The sequence below is a fragment of the Stegastes partitus genome, unplaced genomic scaffold (genome assembly GCF_000690725.1).
Source record: "Stegastes partitus isolate 25-593 unplaced genomic scaffold, Stegastes_partitus-1.0.2 Scaffold1026, whole genome shotgun sequence".
Lineage (NCBI taxonomy): Eukaryota > Metazoa > Chordata > Actinopteri > Pomacentridae > Stegastes > Stegastes partitus.
This window is the reverse complement of record NW_007578757.1, coordinates 36210-56620: the sequence shown is the minus strand read 5'-3', so window position 1 is coordinate 56620 and position 20411 is coordinate 36210. Positions and strand designations below refer to the sequence as shown.

At 43.4% G+C, this 20411-nt stretch overlaps 1 protein-coding gene across 5 annotated transcripts in view; it reads left to right on the top strand.

Moving 5' to 3' along the window:
• trioa (trio Rho guanine nucleotide exchange factor a) overlaps window positions 1-20411 on the top strand; it is a 90088-nt gene that overhangs the window by 36074 nt on the left and 33603 nt on the right. For all 5 annotated transcript variants that reach the window (XM_008295163.1, XM_008295162.1, XM_008295161.1 and 2 more), the window contains exons 3-15: window positions 855-929; window positions 3915-4029; window positions 5725-5917; window positions 8448-8552; window positions 8786-8982; window positions 10231-10480; window positions 11561-11683; window positions 13007-13198; window positions 14726-14857; window positions 15914-16144; window positions 16847-16969; window positions 17585-17776; window positions 18760-18929. In XM_008295163.1, coding sequence (XP_008293385.1) covers window positions 855-929; window positions 3915-4029; window positions 5725-5917; window positions 8448-8552; window positions 8786-8982; window positions 10231-10480; window positions 11561-11683; window positions 13007-13198; window positions 14726-14857; window positions 15914-16144; window positions 16847-16969; window positions 17585-17776; window positions 18760-18929 — 2098 coding nt within the window. The remainder of the gene's footprint in view (window positions 1-854; window positions 930-3914; window positions 4030-5724; window positions 5918-8447; window positions 8553-8785; window positions 8983-10230; window positions 10481-11560; window positions 11684-13006; window positions 13199-14725; window positions 14858-15913; window positions 16145-16846; window positions 16970-17584; window positions 17777-18759; window positions 18930-20411) is intronic.

Sequence of the window (20411 nt, the reverse complement as noted above, 5' to 3'; positions counted from 1 at the left end):
CTTCTATTCTATATTAGTCATAGAAAATGAGAGCAGTGCAAGCTTTTTTTAAAAACTTGTAACAAGCATCAAAGCTTCACATTACACTTCTTGCGATTTAACTGTTGCGCACATTGTGTTAACGTGATATAGTTTGGCCCTACTAAAAACTCCGATGGCAAACACTAAACTCGCTCTATACCAGCCTGTTAGTGTTGTCACTGTCAGTACAACACTAATATGCTCTTCTCTGGCATTACCGCCGGCTCATAGTCTTGTTAGCTTTCACTCTTGATTAATCCTCATAAATACAGCTTTTTTTTTTTTTCTCTACGCTCAGCACTTCTTGGTAAATGTGAAAATTCACCAGCCATTCACGATGTGGAAACCCTCTTAATTTGTGCAGCATTTTATGGTGTTTTGTTTTAACTCTAGCTGATGGGAAATGAAGTGGCCTGTGGCGTTTAATGTTTCTTTACCCCATTTCACCTCTGTTACAGAAAGAGCTGTGAGAGCTCTCTGTTTCCCCTGAATTTCCCCTGTGTCTGGCCTCACTTTGTCTCACCATTGCTGGTTCTCCAACCACCGTCTCTCGGCTTCCTCTTGGACTACATGTGTTTTGTGTGTGCAAGAGAGAATCCTAATGACTTTTTTCCTCATGATGCAAGCAATCCAAAATGGGGCTCAATCCCCTGTGTTTAAACGCTGCAGATCTCCAGATTACAAGTGGACAAAATCTGCTCTGTCCCACATAATCTGCCCTCAAGGAAAAAAAAGGGAAAAAAAAGAAAGGCCTCGGCTCATCGACAAGGACAGAACAGGGAGAAAAGGACATCTTATTTTTCCATTCATTGTGTTGTTCTCTTTCCGTTCAGGTTTCAGGCGAAATGAGGAGATGAGAGCAATGGAGGTGCTTCCCATCCTCAAAGAGAAGGTTGCCTTTCTGTCAGGTAAGATTATGTATGTATGTGTGTGTTTGTCTAGTCTGTCACATCTGCCAACCCCAACTGTCTCATTGTGGCAAATAAAGCCGATAGAACACGAAGTCCTTAGTTTGTATATGAACACATGGAGTAACCAGGTATTGAGTTGTGCACATCCTACAGCACCTTCTCTCTCTTCATCTCTCTCTCACACACAGACAGTGTGGACACAATAACAAGCTGTGCACTCTCCCTGTAAAAACTCGTGAGGTCGGACTGAGGCCCAGACACTTAGCCCTTTGACCCAACTTTGAAAACATACATGCGCACACAGACTACACATGATACGGACGTGCACGCTGATTTCCATTGTATAACCAGTATCAGCAAGACTGTAGAACAGAGAGCTACAGCTGCCTGTGTCTTTGCCCCCACCGAGGGAAGCTCAGCCATGTCTGACACACACACACACACACACACACACACACCCAAGATGAATAATGTTTTTGTGTGTTGTACAAATAATCCTGCTGGATGTTCTTGGCAGTCCATATCTCCAGCTCGGCCTCCTGTGAGTTTTCTCTGGCACGACTGAAGTGTGTGTGTGAGTGTGTGTGTTTGTGTGTGTGTGTATGTGTGTGTGTATTATCACATGTATCTATGTGCACACAAATGCCATTGGAAGAACACTCATGAAGTAGGTCTCCATGGAATCAAATGGAAAAACAAAGTGAAATGTGTCTTAATGAGTGTGTGTGTGAGTATGCGTGAGTGTGTGTGTGTGTGTGTGTGTGTGTGCGTGGTTTAGAGCCTCCTCTTTGGTCCCATTGTGTGTCGCAGCGAAGGTCACAGGTAGAAACACAATGATGAGGACAATGACTCAGACAAACAGCGAAATTGAGAGAGGGAGAGACGGGGCAGCGTTGCCATGGAGATGACTTACTGCCGGCTACCGCATCCCATAGTAGTCGCTGGCGGAGTAATTGGCTTTGAAATGAAGGAGGGAGGGAGGTAGAGGGAGGGGCCACTGGTGAAAAGGAGGGTAAATGAGCTAAGCCTATTATCCGGAATCTGGCCCCTTAATAAATCGGCCATGTTCGCCCTCTCTCATGTATGCCTGTTGCCACGTGAGCGTGTGATTTTCTCCTCTGAGCAGCCGGGTCGAGCCTACAGGCGCACAGCAAACCCGACTGAACTCACTAATTTGTGGGTTGAGCGCAGTCAGCCTGTGTTTACGAGTTCCAACGTGAGGCGAGCATCTTTGTGCTTGTGCAAGTGGTCAGAAAGTAGGAGCAAAATATTATTACAGTACCAGATATTCATAATTCCTCTACTTGAATATATACTGGAAATGATAAATGTCACAAAACTACCATTTAAAATGACAAAAAATAACACTAAAAATGTTGGATTTAGGCTCAGAGATAAACATACTGTAAACATGCACACAGTCAAATACGGCTGTCGCGCTCTGCATGTGATCCGATACATAGATCCATGCTATGCTGGATGACAAAGATTTAGTTTGTCCCAATACTTGGTGTGTCAAAAGCATTTAGCCACAAATTCCTGGATGTCCGACTACATCTGGCTGCATGTTGCAGCACGTAAGCCGGTTTGCTTTTCTGGCCATTTTGACCCACAATCCTCTGTGTAGCGGAGGATGCGTCACATACATCACAGTGTCTGGGCGCAGACAGATGATGGCTCATTTCGCACCACAGACTGCAACGGATATATGAGTAAGACGGTCAAAGGTGCAATATTATGACTAAGTAATGTGTCCCACTTGTTTACATACTGAATGCAACAGTATGTACTTTGTAAAGGCAGCTGTAGCACATACTGAAAGCAAAAAGTATGCATTTTGAAATGCAGCCCTACTTTCTGCACAGCATTCAAAATGCACACATTTAACTTGCATGCTTGCAATTTGATTTATATTAATGATTTTTAGTCACAGTGGCAGCACGTTTCTCATGATGCCAGTTGCAGCCAACAACATTAGATGGAATGGCATTACATTTTCTACGGATCTTTTTGCTCCCTAAAGGATGACTCATACAAGCTTTGATGGTCTCTGGCGTTTCATCTCGTGCCCCCAGCCAGTCAAAAGTTTCCCCTATCCTGTAAAATATTTTCAACATCTATCGGATGTATTCGCACAAGATTCTCTGCAGACCTCCGTGGTACCTGGACGACATATCCTGCCGGCTTTGAAAACATCCGGACTTGTCCTCAATGACTCCACAAGTGTTGGATTGATTACTTTGAAATTTGATAAAGACATTTATGTTCCTGTTCGATGGGATTCCTTTACTTGCCAGGCATCCTTCAACTTTTCATCCAGCACCACAAACAGGTCAAAACTTCAGGTTATTCATCAAGTTTATGACCAAATATCTCAAAAACTAATGGATTAACCATCATGCTCAGCTGTGCTTCTTGTTTAGTATGCAAACTACGATGCCTCCAGCATTACCGTCAGTCGGTTAGATACACCTAATTTTCAGCAGACACAACACACAGGGAGGCTCTTGATGTGTGTTGTTATATGTTAAATAAATTGGAAGTTCCCTCTCTGCCTGAATCATCCCTCGTCTCTGTTCAAAAAAAACACAACCTTTCTAAAATGTTCTGCGCTGTGGTTTATTAGTGTTTGCCTCACGCTCCCATTCATTTTGGGTTTCCAGCAGAGCTAATAATAATTCATATCAAGTGCAAATCTTTTACCAAGGGCGTTCTGATTTAGCAGGCTCCCATATTTGTCGAGCCAGTCACTCATTTATCAGATTAGCTAACTTGTTGCTGTAATGCCTTTTATACTCCAGCCAGATTTTTTTGCAGATTTAGTGGTACAGATATAAGCCTCAGGTAATTTTGAAAAGCCCTTCCTCATCCACTGCTCAGAAGAACATTGTGTATCATAGATCTCAGTGGCAGCTTTGTGCATCGCATCAGAAACATACACGTGTTCTAACTCTATTTATTTCTGTACATATTTCGCCTCAGGTGGCAGAGACAGACGTGGCGGTCCAGTGTTAACTTTTCCATCACGCAGCAACCACGACAGAATACGAACGGACGACCTGAGGAGACTGATCGCGTACCTCGCCGGCATCCCCAGGTGACACATCCTTTACATTCGTTCTGTGGTGTGTGTGTTTGTGTGTGTGTTTTTCCCTTTCCTTTTATGAAGAACAAGCAAGTGCCTGAACACAAGTGGATGAGACTCCATAAGCAAACACGTGAGGGGGCTGAGAGGAGCATGTGATGAGCGAGATAGGAATGGAGAGAGTAATAATTCAAGACCGGTTTGCTTGCTGCAGCTCCTCGGCTGCCAGAAATCAGTAATAGAGACATGAAGAGATGCTGAGACAGAGAGGGAAAGCCTGAGTTAAGAGGGGGACGTATAACAGAAAGCCAATGAAGGAAGGGAGAGAGGTATCAACAGACAGAAAGCAGAATAGAGAGGGGGAGGGGAGGGCGGATTAAAACTGACAGCGACGGAGAGCGCATGTGTGAGGAGGTGTGTGAGCGAGCGAGGGAGCGAGCAAGTGTGTGTGTGTACGAAAGCAAAACAAAGTGTCGCAGTAGCTGAGGCAGTGCAGCAGCGGCAGCGGCAGCAGCAGTAGTTACTGTGGGCGAGTAGCTCCTCACCTCCCAGGTAAAACATATCTTCTCGTCTCCACCTCTCTGTTCACCGCTCCGTCCTTTTAACCCGGCACTCTTCTCCTCCCGCCATATGTCTCAAACCGTCCATCATCTCCGTCTGCTCTCATCTCTGTTTGAGTGACCACATTGTGTGTGTGTGTGTGTGTGTGGTTTTAATGTACTGTGAATGATCCTGTTTGACTGTTTTTTTTTTACATCCTCCGGGCATTCAAAAGCTTACCGTCATCCAGTCATGTTTTGCATATGTTTAGAATAACTGTGTGCTTTTTTGGTGACCAAAGGTGTTCTATTTTGGGAAAGGCAACATCTGCACACTGCTGCACACTAGCCATCTACTGACAGGCTGTTACAGAGAGGGAGAGAGGAGAGGTTTGGAAAAAGGATGGAGGTATTTGGAGATGCAGTGATAGGAGGAAAGGATGTTAAAATAGTGTGTGGAGTGACAGCGGGATCAAAGAAGGAACATTTTGTCTTTTGCAAAAAAAAATCACTACAAGGAAAAGAAGCAATCCAAGTTTGTGAGTTAAAGAAGTAGTTGCAGGACTTGCCAAATGAGCAGCAAAACAGTTTGTTCCTTAAATGACAAGGAGAAATTGTGTTTCTTGCAGCATCTTGGAGAAGTGTCGCAGATTTTAGATTCAGGTGTGCAGATATAGTTTGTGTGGTTATGTGATGATAGTGTCGGCCCGAACAGAGCACCACAGGGGAAAGAGGTTGCTGATGCACAAATGTGCTGATTAGTATTTTTATATTTATACATTTGTGAGTCATTCGTCGCAGGTTTCTGTGTGTGGGTGTGTGTGTGTGTCGTTGTGCGTGGGTGGGTGTGTGGGATGTGTGTTTGCTGCGTAGGCTTCTCACAGTATAGAAAATGCGTCATCTCACTGTTTGTTTTGATTCTCTCCGCTTTTCTCCCTTTTTTTTTTTTTCTCTCTTTTCCTTTTGTCATCACCCTCTTCTTTCCTTTCTCTCTCTTTCCCCTCCACCATCCCTCGCTCATCCTTTCCCACGCCTGTCATCTGTCACCTCTATCTCTGGATTATACTCCCTCCAATCTCGCTCTCTCTCTCTCGGCCCCTCCCTCCCTCGCATCTCTCCTCTTTTAATTCCTCCCACTCTCGCTGACCTCCATCTCCATCCATCCCAGCGAGGAGGTGTGTAAACATGGCTTCACGGTCATTGTTGATATGCGTGGCTCCAAGTGGGACAGCATCAAGCCTCTGCTGAAGATCCTGCAGGAGTCGTTCCCGTCCTGCATCCACGTCGCCCTCATCATCAAACCAGACAACTTCTGGCAGAAGCAGAGGACCAACTTCGGCAGTTCGAAGTTTGAATTCGAGGTAGGACAGTGGAAACCTTTGGATCCTCAAATACAGTGGCGCATTTAAAGCCGTTACACAATAATGTAATGTCAGTTTGTTAAAATGCAAAGTTGCAAGCATGATTTTTAACCTGTTGAATGATAGAAGCAACAGTTGTATAGCAGTGTTAATTAAAATGGCAGGTTCTGTTTTGTTTAGGATTGTCACGATATTTACATGCATGGCAGCAATGCATGTAAATTAACAAATTATGTTGAATTTAAAACCCAGCAGGAGTCATGGGAGCAGTTAAGATGTGAGGATGCATAGTTAAATCTTCACATCACTAAAAACTTCTATTATGTTGTTACATGCTGCTCAGTTAATGATAAACCTGCTATAGTACATTTTAAACACGCTGTAATGACTTTTAAAAGCTCCCAGATTTAAGTGTCTCAATTTTCTATTCAGCATGTTGAAGTAACATGTTTCAAAAGTACTAAAAAACGCCATTTTCCCACAATTTTCTGTCAGCTGAGCTGCGATAACAACCGCGTCCAGCCCCCTCCCCTCCTCCCCTCCTCTGAGCTGCTCATTGTCAGCACATTTCATTATTTTTCCTCTCCTCTCTGCTTTGGTTGCGTACATCACTAGCCAGCTGTCTACCGGAGGAAAAAAAAATTTCATCACATTTCAGCCGAAAACGGCACACAGCAGATCACGATGACGAGTTTTCGTGATGCTGTCGGTAAAGCACGCTTTCGCAGCAAGTTTAAACGATACATTCACGAGAACAGGCTTATTTTTGTGCTCATATTTATAAACTGACACCTAAATGTGCGCTGTTGTGCTCTTACAAATACTCGGTCTAAATATAAATACTTTCATCTGATTTGAAGCCTGCTTCGTAAAATGCCTGTTTGATCTGCCAATAAACAACCTTGCTCACTATGATAACGATCAGCTTCTCATTCATATTACATGGTGTCATGTACTGTAATATAGGTGGAGCCTCTGCTTTTTTTTTTTTTACTCTGTACAGCGTGTGCTCGAATACGTCTCTGACACAGCGAGTGGAATATTTCCCCGTTAGTTTCTGACTGTAGCTGCGAGATTGAGCGCTGGTGGTGTGGAAATTGCTGTGATTGCTCACATGCTCATATACACACAGGTTCATTGTGGCCTGATGACACTGTATTGATTATTTGATAGGAAGAATAGCCGCAGGGCAGGCTGCAGTTCTCCACAAGCTGCCCCGCCATGTCACACGGGCATTGATTTGATACGCTGCATGTGTATTTGTATGCGTGTATTTGTAAAGCGCCTCTCTTCGTAAGCCACCACCTGACCTCATATTGTGTGCTTTATTTAAATTGGCATAAAGTTTTCATCTCGCACTGTTTAAGTAAATTTCATACAGGATCGTTGCTGGGGCTACATTTACAGCAAACATGTGTCCAGCATGTAGGTGTTACTGCAGCAGGTGTGCGTTTCGGTGTATCAGGGTTTTTCTCCTCGCTTGGTGTAGTGAAACATTCCCAGGTAGGACATGTTTCCCCTCCGTTCCTCTCTCCTCCCTTCATGTTCAATTCAGGCGCAAAGGAAGCAGCGAGCCGGAGCGCAGAGAGGCGACTGCAACCTCAATTTTGATTGTTGAGAAATCGTGCGGTTCGGGCGGTGGGAGAGAAACTCTTCTCCAACAGCCCTGACCGAGTCTCTGTCACCGCTCAACAAAGTACAAATCAATTAACTCGAACAACAACGGCCAACATGGCGGTATCAGTACTTTCCCCTGGCAAAAGCCACTGTGCATTTTCACCCAAGGACAACAGTGCATCTCTGCATTGTTTGGCCTACACAAAGCCCATCTAGCCTATCGTTCCGTCTCCATCCATCTCTGGCCATGTGTGTGGGGGTGTTGTGCGGAGGTGGCTTAGCAGAAACACAGAGGCACTGAAACCAAACAGGAAGACATTTCCTCGCTGTATCTCTGAAATTGATATTGTAACATGCAGTTGCTGTGTGGAGAAGATTTGAATTTTTGCGAAACTCTAAAGTGAGAGACGACGAGAGGTGATTAAAGAGGAACAGTGCCAGAGCGATTTAAGTGTTCGATTCTGAGATTAGAAGTCACAACGGCAACGCGTTGAGCGTGCAGGAGTGTTTTACTCAGTGGATTCTGTGAAAAGTGTTTTTTTTTTTTTTGGTAGATGTTTATGGTATCGTGAAGCTGCAGTGAGCTGAATTAGCAGGATGAAGAGGATAAAATGCGCTTAAGTCTTATTATGGTTGTATTAAGTTATTAATTACAGGGCTTTCCGCTAAAAGCCACATCTCTGTAACTCTGCTCTGATTGATTAAAAAAAACTGTTGCAAGTTTTTTGGAAAGAGAAGTTGGTAAGTGTCACAATTTGCAACGGCCCTTGCAGGAAGGAAAGACACACAGCGGGAGGAGACGAGAGATTAGAAGCGTTTACCTCAAACGACCGACATCAGCCTAAATCCACCTAAAACCGCTTCAATCCCTCTTTCTCTCTCGACTTTCTCTCCTCCACCCTCTGTTCATTAGACCACCATGGTGTCACTAGAGGGTCTGACGAAAGTGGTGGACCCCTCCCAGCTGACGGCCGACTTCGACGGCAGCCTGGACTACAACCATGAAGAGTGGATAGAGGTGAGAGCGTCCCAGCCGTCCTGTCAGTCGAGGTTTAACTGCCTGATCTTTCAGTCTGTCTCGAGATCCCTAAAATCCTCAGCGATGTCTAAATGCAGACGAGCAACAGGAGTGTAATTATACGCGGGATTCTTCATTCAGATGTGATTGTTTGGTGGCTGAAACAGTCGACTGTTAGGGATCGGGACTCTGTCTCTTACTCAGGTGTTTTGTTCGTGTGTTTGTTTTTCCAGGTGCGTGTGGCGTTTGAGGAGTTTTCTGGTCACGCCACCCAGATGTTGGCTCGATTAGAGGAGATGCAAGAAACGGTGTCGAGGAAAGACTTTCCCCAAGACCTGGAAGGAGCCAGACGGATGATAGAAGAACACGCCACGCTGAAGAAGAAAGTCATAAAAGCGCCGATAGAGGAGCTGGACACTGAAGGACAGAGGTAAAAAAAAATAAATAAAAATGCACTTCTAACTTTTCTGTATAGTTTAGATAATTAATCAATAGTAGAGAAACAGAAGCTTAAATCCCTTTTCCTTTTAGCTTTTCTCTGTCCATACTGTTGCACAATCTGCAAAGAAGTGTTTTTAAGGTGTTGATTGAAGGAAAAGACATATGCAAATTTTAAAATACACAAACAGACTTTACACTTTCATCCAGAAACTGAGAGTATAATAGTGTTAATATTTAAAATAAATTTAAAGTACACAGGGGTTGAGGACAGTGACTGTAGCTGGTCAACAGTAAGAATGCCTGTCATGTTCTAAAGGGCATTAACAATCCATACATAAAGAAAACAACATAAAGAAAAATAAGTTTCTGCTTACATCACAATAGACTTTCTGTCTTGCTGGAATCTAAACATAAGAAGAAATAATCTTCATTTTTGCAGGAATTTAAGATCCAATCCCTGCGCATTATCAATGGAATTTCTTACTAACATATTTGTTATGTGGAGCTCAGACGTCATGAGTTTTAAGTTGATTTACTCACAATTAATTTCTCCCAACAATTGGCAGAGAGGTCTGATCTGGGATCTTGTTCTGACCTGATGTACCGCCCAGATAATCTGGTAATCTGAGGAGTAACATCAAATTTGTTTGATATTGACGAGTGAAAATTCGAAAATCGTGAGAATTACAAATCTATTTACACTAGTGCCTAAAGCCGTGGATGTTGTTGCCAAGCAACGGTAAACATTTTAACCCTTGAGAGTAACTTAAACCACAGGTATTAAAACTGACAGTTAATCATTTCTCGCTGAAGAGTAGACAAACCATGTTGACCGCATCCCCCCAACCATTTTCGCATCCAGACTCATTAAGCCTTCTGCTTTTGTTTTTTGTTTTTTCTCACTGCAAGAGTTTTTAGCATTACAGCAAGTTGTTGCACCACAGTCTCTGTTCTGTTTAAATCTCCTTCCCCGTGAGATCGTGTGAGGTGGTGCTCTGCTCCCTTTGGCAGGATAATCCCAACAAAATTCTGTAGTTTCTCCTTACGTACGTGGTGCCACACAATCTCAAAAACCGGTAGGATTTTTGTGAACTCTGGAAGTCAGACTCCAGCAGTTGATGTGGTATCTGTCTTTGCAAATCAAAAAGAATTTTCAGATTTAACTCAAATGCGAAACAAGAGCAAACCCGATTTACAGCAACCTCTACATTAACACACACATTAAATCTATTTCCAGGTTGCTCCAGCGCATTCAGAGCAGTGAGTCCTTCTCCAACCGCAACGGCAGCAGCGGCGGCAGTGGCGGCAGCAGCAGTAGTGGCGGCGGGGTGTGCAACGCCGACACCCAGGGTCTGGTGCCACGGATCACCCAGCTGCTGGACAAGCTGCACTCCACCCGACAGCACCTCCATCAGGCCTGGCACGTGCGCAAGCTCCAGCTGGATCAGTGCTTCCAGCTCCGCCTGTTCGAACAGGACGCAGAGAAGGTTGGTGGATGGTGGGAGTCGGTGTGACGTTCAGTGTGACTGGTGATGTAGTGGTAATCTATAAGCACAGCTGGTGATGACTGTAGGGCAGACAACCTGCCAATATAAACATAAACTTAATTACACCCATAGAGAAGCATTGATTTCTGCTGTTTGTGGAGACCTCATGAACTGATATTTTTTGTCCCCTAAAGTTAGAGTCAGAAGTTCTAATCCAAAACACTTTTTTGTCAAAATTGATGAATATCCACTGACAGTGCCAGCTTTTTGTTGTGTGTGCACTGAAAAAAATAATGTGGTGTTCCTACACGGCTCTGGCTCTGTAAATGGGAAACACGAACTGATCCACACAGCACTATTCCAGCATGTCCTGTGCATGTTTGAGCTTGTGCATTTTAATGCTCAGAGGGAGAGGAATGGGAAGGGATAGTAAATCTGGCACATGCTGACTATATAAATATAAACAGTCTTTCTCCGGAACCACCAACTTCAACTTTGAATGGTGCCTTAAACTTTGTTTTACAAATAAAATGAGAAGTAAAGAGGGACGGGGGTTCATCCTCCTCCACATCTAAGGATAAGATGCAGGGAGATGGAGGATAGCTCTTGCAGGTACACAGCCACCAACTCTGGCTGCCACCCAGACAGCTCAGGCGATGACAGCTGCAGCACAAAATAGAAGAAGACGGGGAGAGAAATTCAGAGATCCATGTTTGAATGAGTGGAATAAAATAGCAGGTTGCAGCAACAGAGAGAGCTGCAGTCTTGGATACACTGCAGTAGTAGGAGCTTGTTGCTAGGACACCATAGGCCACGAGTTGTTCTCTAGGAGAGCCTGAGAGGATACTCTTAATAGAGGCAGTCCATTTCTCTGTATTCTGGCCTGGAAAGATGACAACTATGTGAACACTGCGGCAGCGCACAAACACACTAAGGTTTACACACACTTAAGTCCCAGCTGTTTGTACCTATTCTTGCAGTGATGTGTAAAAGTTACTGATGAAGCTGTATCTTGTGTGTGTACATGATTACATTTTTTTTTTCTCTGTGTGTGTTCTTTCCGACATCCCCCTGCCTCAGATGTTTGACTGGATCATGCACAACAAGGGTTTGTTCCTGGCAGGCTACACAGAGATTGGCAACAACCACCCCCACGCCATAGAGCTGCAAACCCAGCACAACCACTTTGCTATGAACTGCATGGTAAGACACACACACACTAACCAACGCACACACTGATTCGCAGCAGGAGGTAATGCTTTTCCACCCACTTGGGCTCAACTCTATGCCCTGTACTGTATAATCATATAGTTATTGCACTTAGCATCAACCTCTAGTATTGTGCTTGAGTGTTTGTTTAGAGCAGCCTGTGCTTCTGTGCACTTGCACATTTTCTACGTGTTAGCAGCAACACAACCAGGTATTAAGTAATCCTATTCTCTATCCACACTCGGCCTTACGTAACCATTATGAAACTGTTGAGACGAGGAATCAATCTAGCCGCTAGAGTTTCTGCGCATGGATTAGAAACAATGCCAACAGCCAGATCGCCTTCACTCTCTCCTTTTTTTACCTAAGCTCTCGGCTTATCTTTTCCTCAAGCCCGTCTCCTTCACTGTCTAACTTTTGTTTTTGCAAATTCTTCTTTTTTGAATTAATTCTCAGGCAATTTTTCGACAGTCCTCTGTTCAATCTAGAGCTGGGTGTTAGAACTGAAAAAATATCCTCAGATATTGTCAGTTTTGAATAGAAGACCAGAAGAAAAAGGGGTTTATTTTCTATTTAACCACTATGGCGTAATTGGCAAGGTACACATGCGATACTTCATTTGTTGAAAATGTGTGTGAAATGCACTTAAATATATTTACACCCATACACGAAAAATGTGGACAAAGGAATACTCTCACCTTGATCCACATTCAATTTAAAAAAGTAGGTTAATAAATGGAGATCCACAGAGGGAAGACCAGGATGAAGCTGTTGCACTCGCTGAGCTTAAGGTTCTGATAGTTGGTGTGGAACAAGTCTGTCTGCCCTTGAAGCAGGTTGCTGGGAATTTGTTGCTTACTTGAAGATGATGAGGGACACACAGACACGGATTTTTTTGTAGGCTGTAATGGCCATCTAACAATTGCAAGCACCGGTCCTCATCGCCCACAGTCATCACAAAGGGAGGCCTGCAAGTGCATGTTGAGGTGACGAGGCGCCCAGGAAGTTGTGGACTAATACGCCTGGGTTTATGTGACAGGGAGAGTGATGAAGGCCGAAGAGGCTCTATTATTAAGGGATATGATTGGCTCTTTATGAGCCAGGCAGGGAACACAGTTGGGGTTTGGTTATGTAACACTTCTTTTGAGTTTTCATGTGCTTTCATGACAGTTTGCATCTAGTGCATTTACATTATGCTATCAAAAATGTTCTCATTGCCATTGCTGAGTTGTTTATCACCAGTGCATATTTCTGTTATTGTGTTGCCAAGGCCTAGTTCACCCACCTCGCCTCTCTTTGCTCTGTCTCAACGTATAGAATGTGTACGTTAACATAAACCGGATCATGTCGGTGGGCAACCGGCTGCTGGAGTCGGGTCACTACGCCTCCCAGCAGATCAAGCAGATCTCAGGCCAGTTGGAGCAGGAGTGGAAGGCCTTTGCGGCCGCACTGGATGAACGTAGCACACTGCTGGAGATGTCAGCTAGCTTCCACCAGAAATGTGACCAGGTAAGTCGGGCATCATGAGTTATCCACCGAAGAGTTTGTTTAAGGAATTGGTTTAAATGGCAAGATATTAAGTTCACTATCGTAGACGACAAAATCCATTTGGATAGTCTGACTCATTTATTGTAGTCTTCTGGTATAAACCTGCCATTGTGGCCATGCATTTCACATGACACAGGATTCTTCTTACAGGAAACAACAATAACTTCTGAACAGCAACTTACATGCTAATAATGGCATGTTTTGACAAATAGATCCTGCAGTCAGGCAAGCCTGCAAAGGTCTTTTGGTGAATTAGCCATTTTAACTATAGTGCTTATCTCCCCAAAGTTCCACTTAGGCAATTCTTTTTAGGCAATATTTTGCAGGGACACTGTTGCTACATCCTGGGCTCAGCACCGCCCAAGATGACTGTGATTGGTTGAAAGTCATACAAACAAGCCAGAGTGTTTTTTTTCCCCTTGTAGTGGATGATAATGGTGGTAGCCAGACCTTTCACCAGCGCTGATACAGTTCTAATGAAACTTAAAACCCAACATAAGCTCCCATTCTCAGTTGTCAAGCTAAGCTAAGCTAGCCTAACCAGTTGCCGGCTCTGACTTCATATTTACTGTACAAATACAACACCAACATTGAACGTCTCATGCAAGTTAAGAAACCATGCAAGTTAATTTTAGTGGTAGCTGGAGTCAGTAAAATTGAACTAAAGTTGATGTCCTGTTGGACGGAGCTGAGGTGTAACATTTTCTTTCCTAATGGATGCATATGGAACACACATGCACACACTTTCTAGGTTGTGAAATACCCATTTGGCTTCATTAAGTCTATAAATCTTAACATATGCGCATCATTATCATATATTTACATAAACACATGCAGACTATAAGTAAAGCATTTGTTATCTGCTGTTATCTGTGCCTGTGCTCATTAGTCGGGCTGCTGTAGAATGATTCATGGCCTTAACAGGCACAGCAGTAGGACAGGGAACATGGGTGGTACAACTTTTCCGACCTGGAATATTGCCGTCATCAGACCGTCCTTTCATGTTTGTGAGCTGAAATAGAAGCAGCTTGTTTTTTTTTCCCCCCCAGAGGTATCACCCCAACCTTTTTTTTCCTCCACACTACAGAGATGCTTATTTTAAATCTTTGTTCTACTCATTCATGTTATTCTAATGTTTAATTAGATAGGGATCACGTCAACTTTCTGATGTTTCTTTGAGGCCAGTCTTACTGATAGTTTTATTTGTTTTCTATCCCTCCCGCTGTAGGGATACTGAAAGTTCTAGGAAGTCACCACAGGCCAAAGTACAGCTCAACTCAGCCGTAGATAGTTATTCCAAAAAAGTCTGAAGTGTGTGTGTAACCGTAAGCAACAGCATTTCTGCATGTTTAAGCCTAGTAACATTCCACAGGCGATTTCTTGTACACCCTGGTATGTCTGACTGAAACGTGAGAGCACAAGGATAGATAAACCACCGCTGTGTCACTTGTATGAAATGCTTCATGGCTGTAATTCTTTCTCCTGCAGTACATGAGTAACGTGGACTCGTGGTGTAAGGCGTGCGGTGAGGTGGATTTGCCCTCTGAGCTGCAAGACCTTGAAGATGCCATCCACCATCACCAAGGCCTGTACGAACACATCACGGCTGCCTACTCTGAGGTAACATCACATGTGTGCAGAAATATGGATCAAAAGCTGCAAGGAGTCGAAAAAACTGATAATGCAGCCACATCAATATTTTAGCCAGTTTTAAACAGCTTCAATTCATTTCCTGTGTTTTTTTCTGATATTATAACGCCCATCTGAAAAACTCGACACACACATACGTTAAAGACAACAGATGGACTGCGAATTTGGATGTATTTTCATAGGATTTGAAGCTGCTACCAAAGTTAGGACACAGTGAGGAGAAAATTAGTTGCTTTCAAAATGTTATGCGTCCATGTTGCACTTTGTTCCATATACAGACTTGTTAAGAGGTTTCAATTGAATCTTGGATTTCTTTTGGAGTTGTCCTACTGACTAAAATAATAAGCTCTCTTTTTCTCTATTTTCTTCTTACTTGTCCACGAATCAGTAAAATAGCTGATAGATGAATCAGTACAAAAATAGTCATTTGTGGCTGCCCTAAAAGGATTGTCTTAACTTGTGTCTGTATTATAAGGTCATACAGCGATGCCTTTACATTCACATCACAACATAACTGAAGAAACGTGCTGTGGTTTAATTCACTTTTATCTGTTAGTGCAAAATAAATTTCAAATGTTTTTCACTCTCACATTTTCTGTAAAATTCACCCTCACATTGTAAGAATATAATCAGGTTGCAACAGAAGTCAAATTAAAAGCTTTTATCCCAGGTAACCTCTGCACACTACAACTGTGTACTACAAATGTAATTTAATCAAAATGAATAAACACTATTTACTGCTGTGCACTAAAATCAAAATCTTGTCATTATCTTCCACTAAACCCACTTTGCTGCACTTTTTATAATTTTTTATTTTATTTTATTAAATTTGTATAGACAGCATCACCTGTGTGTGCTTTTTTAGGCTGCTTGACACACAGCTCGCTGGCTGTTATTATTTGTATGATGCTTAGATTTCTATTTTTAGTCAAATACAAAGCATACGTTTTGCAAGCAAATACCTTGTCTGTGTATCTCTGTTGCAGTTGTAAGAAATTATAAAATACCATGATGGCTGATTTTCAGGTGAGCCAAGACGGCAAAGCGCTGCTGGACAAGCTGCAGCGACCTTTGACGCCGGGCAGCGCCGATTCACTGACGGCATCAGCAAACTACTCCAAGGCGGTGCACCACGTCCTGGACATCATCCACGAGGTGCTGCATCACCAGAGACAGCTGGAAAACATCTGGCAGCACCGCAAAGTGCGGCTGCACCAGCGTTTGCAGCTCTGCGTATTTCAACAGGACGTCCAACAGGTACATACAGTATACATATTCACAGTACGTATGTTTTTGTTCATTTGGGAGCACACATTTGTTGGAATGCGGTAAATCCAGGACCAGACTTTCTCAGTATTGCATGAGGCAGTAATATGAAAATAGGAGGATAGTCTGCAGAGTCGAAGTATTCTACACTTAATAGAGGGTTTGATTCCAGCCAGTCATGTTTCCTATGGAGATGTCCTTGAGCAAGTTGCTGGAGGTTTGCGTGTTCACTCGTCACGTGCTGCTGTGGATAGGAACACTGGTCAGAGGCCTGAAATGTAAATGTTCTCTGCAGAGCAAAGGTTCGATGACAAGTACAAAGAGCATGCCATATCCAAATGGTCCGATATGATAATACAGTTGCTCGGTGTCCAAAAATCACGGGCATTCCTGAGTGTGTTGACATGGCAACTGTTGCTATGGCAACTGAATTGGGTCGAATGTCCATGCAGATGCTGCTCATCCGTTAACGCTGCGAAGGACAAAGTGCAGGCAGGGGAGTGTGTGAAGACGGGCCCAGTGCAGCGCCTCGTACAATACTAATCATCATTTCTGTCATTCCTTTGCTCTCACACACACAGTTTTGATCATCATCAACACTTGTGGCACAACTGCCACCTCAGAGCGCCCCCTTGTGGTTGCTTGTTTCCCAGGGTCCGTCTCACTTTGTGGCTATTTGGTGTTTCTGCACAGGTTTTGGACTGGATAGAAAACCACGGCGAGGCCTTCCTCAGCAAACACACAGGTGTAGGAAAGTCTCTTCACCGAGCCCGAGCTCTGCAGAAGCGACACGAGGACTTTGAGGAAGTGGCGCAGGTAAGCCGGCTGTGTTGTTCAACCTGATGTTTTATCATGTTTAATAGCAGACACTGAGTGGTGGGATTTTTTTTTTTAAATCACAGCTACTAAAACATCTGCCGTGATGCTGTGTTTGCCACATGTTATTAATTAATTTGAAGAAATAAACCAATAATATATTTAATAGTGTTTAATGGCAGAACTTCTTAGGAGTGTTTTTTCCTGTTCCAATCCTAACCCTTAACTAACAAATTTGAATGCTTCCTCCAATGATGAATACTCCTTCACTCATGAGCTTTAACCACAAAATATTAACAACAACCTTTTGACTTCCCACCTCAGTATAGCCATTTGTTTCTGTTTGTTGTTTCTGCATCTTCCTCTTTATCTCACCTTCACCCACTCTCTGTCTCTATTTCCCTTCAGTAGCTATCTCTGTGCCATTCTGCTATCACTGACTCCATCAGTGTACACGTCCTCTGCATATCCTGTTTTTCATTTTGTCCCTGCCTCTACGCTCTCCTCTCTCTGCTCATCTTCAAAATATGTTTTGTTCGCTATACATTGCCCTCTTGAGCTAATCCATCTCTCCCTTCTTCTTCTTCTTCTTCTTCTTCTCTGGCCCTGGTGTAGAATACGTACACCAATGCAGACAAGCTGCTGGAGGCGGCCGAGCAGCTGGCCCAGACGGGAGAGTGCGACCCAGAGGAGATCTACCAGGCCGCCCACCAGCTCGAAGACAGAATCCAAGACTTTGTTCGCCGCGTGGAGCAGCGCAAAGTCCTGCTGGACATGTCTGTCGCCTTCCACACGCACGTCAAAGAGGTGGGCAGGGAGGATGACGTAATGCTGAAGTGGATGGTGGGCTGCGTGCGGATGAGAGCTTTCACAGTGCTCTCTGAGCAAGAGGGAAATAATTAACAGCTCAAATTGAGTATGTGTACGTTTTGCATTTAGTTGAATTAGTCAAAGAAAGATGAACATTGTTCAACCTGAGGATGTTTCTCAGCAGGCAGTGCTTTTTTTGGCAACAGTGGTCAAAAATTCCACAGTAACTTTGAAAGGAAACTAGATGCCTGCACCTTCTTCTCCTGGTTTTTTTCAAGCTTAAAAAAATCCAGTTTATGACGGGAGATTTTAGCCAATTACTGAGAGAGGAGAGCTGCAGCAAATGAACTGTGTATTTTCAAATTGTGGCTTTTTTTTTTTCCTTTTTTGGTTTGTTAGTGTTTTCGTTTGCCTTTTCCAGATTTCTGTCTGCTGCAGCTTTTAGAGAGAATAATTGGTAGGGTCAGTATGACGATCACGCTGAGGTGAGGGTAAAAATTTTAGGTTAGGGCTTGTAATGTGCCCTCTGTAAGTGTCGATAAGAGTGTTTTGTAGTTGCAGTAACCTTGGCAAAGTTGTGGTTCTTATTGTTGATATGCTCTGGGATGGAGACAGTGTGTGTTTATGTATATTCTGAGGCCAAAGTAAGAACTCAAGTGATGCAGACCTGGCTGAGTCTTAAACCAGCAAGCATGTATGATTGTTTTAATATTAGTACAGTGAGATATCACACAAGCCACATTAGGACAATGCCCATACTTTATTTACTGGTGTGTGGGTATGTGTGTGTGCGGTTGTCTTTGTGTGTGAAGCTATGACTGATTGTAATATGTGTCTATCTTATAAGCGCACATACACAATTTTGCTGTATATTCTGCACAATAATGCATTAGAGGCAATCTTGATCTTGATGTGACGTAACTCAGCTGAATAAAGTTAGAGAAAAGCCTGACACCTCTCCTCCACGTCTCCTCCTGTAGCTGTGGACGTGGCTGGAGGAGCTCCAGAAGGAGCTGCTGGACGACGTTTATGCCGAGTCCGTGGAGGCCGTCCAGGATCTGATCAAGCGCTTTGGCCAACAGCAGCAGACCACGCTGCAGGTCACCGTCAACGTCATCAAGGAGGGAGAGGACCTCATCCAGCAGCTCAGGTACAGATTCACATACTTGACTAAACCTGGAACCAAAGCTGAGCTTGAGAGATGAACTCATGTTGTAGTGTTGAGTGTGTTGTGCCACAACTGAATACTTTAAACCTTTAACGAAGCTCTCTTCAAACCCCTTCAAACTTATCAAAACCGACCTGCAAAAAGAAGACGAGAAATGGCAATCCCCCTCTGAAAGGGATCTGAAACTAGAAAGAATTTCACTTCTCATGTGATTCTAAAAACGGTTTACTGCAAAACTAGCATTATTAAATCCAGGTAACTACAGTATGAAGTATGATAAACAGACCCCAACCAATTCTTCAAATCACTTAGGCTACTCATGGAAGATAATAATACATGCAGTCTGCCCAAAACATGATACAGTAACTGTTTGAGCCAAATACTGACAATTAAATGTGTGGAGGAAAAAAAAAAAACATTTTTATGTCGACTTACATAATATCTTTCTGTCAACAGAGCTTTGGCAGGGTAATTTAGACAGGCATTAAAATTTGTGTAGATGTGTAAACAGTGAAAAGAGCTAAATATATGCGTTGAAAGAGCCTGTGTGTCATTCTGATGACATTAATGAGGTGCATGAAAAAAAAAAGAAAGCGGAGAAGATGGGAGGTGGTGTTGGAGAGGTGGATGCAGTTCACCCTCATTCTCCTGCTTTATTTTTATGCAGAGGATGTTCCAATCCCTCTTCTTCTCCACCCCCTTTTTTCTCTGTTTTATTTTTTTTCCTTCCTCTCTCTCTCTCTGTGTCTCTCCCTCTCTCTCTTGTGTATTGGCTCCGCTGTGAATTCTTACATAATGCTGCTTTTATAAACGCTCGTCTAATTGTGTGGCAATCTCCCCCGGGAGGCAACTGTAACTCCACACACCTTCTGCTTGTGTGTGTGTGTGTGTGTGTGTGTGTGTGCAAGATACTGAACTGTATGTGTGCACACGTGCGGTCATGAATGTGCATTTAAGCGTGGGGGGGAGTGCATCTGTCACACAGATTAACCAACCTGAAGCCAGTCAGAGCCCACCTGACCTCTCCTGTCTTTGCTTACTCATATTTAGCCTCTCGTCAACTCCCCGGTGTTGGTGTGTTCACCCATCCTGCATGTGTGCATCGGTTAGAGGGATGAATCAGTGTGTTTCGATGTCCCACTCATTTTTTTTCTTAACTCTTGACACCCTGCTGTCGATGTCATATGTACGATGTATGCACCAGCGTTACATCTAAGCGTTATCTTAGATCTGTCAATAAAACTGTTCATGTTTTTTTAATAGGTGATTTTTTTTTTGCACACGTTTTTGTTTTTGCCACAGAAAGTTTTCAGAGGAGAATGTTGGACATAAACAATCTTAAACTGAAACTAAGTATGTAATCTAAATTTAGGAAAATGTTGTAGACATGTTAAATAAAAATGTTGTACGTAGCTTTTCTAGTATTGCTGCTGAGATAGACACTTATTTCGAAAGGTGGGCGAG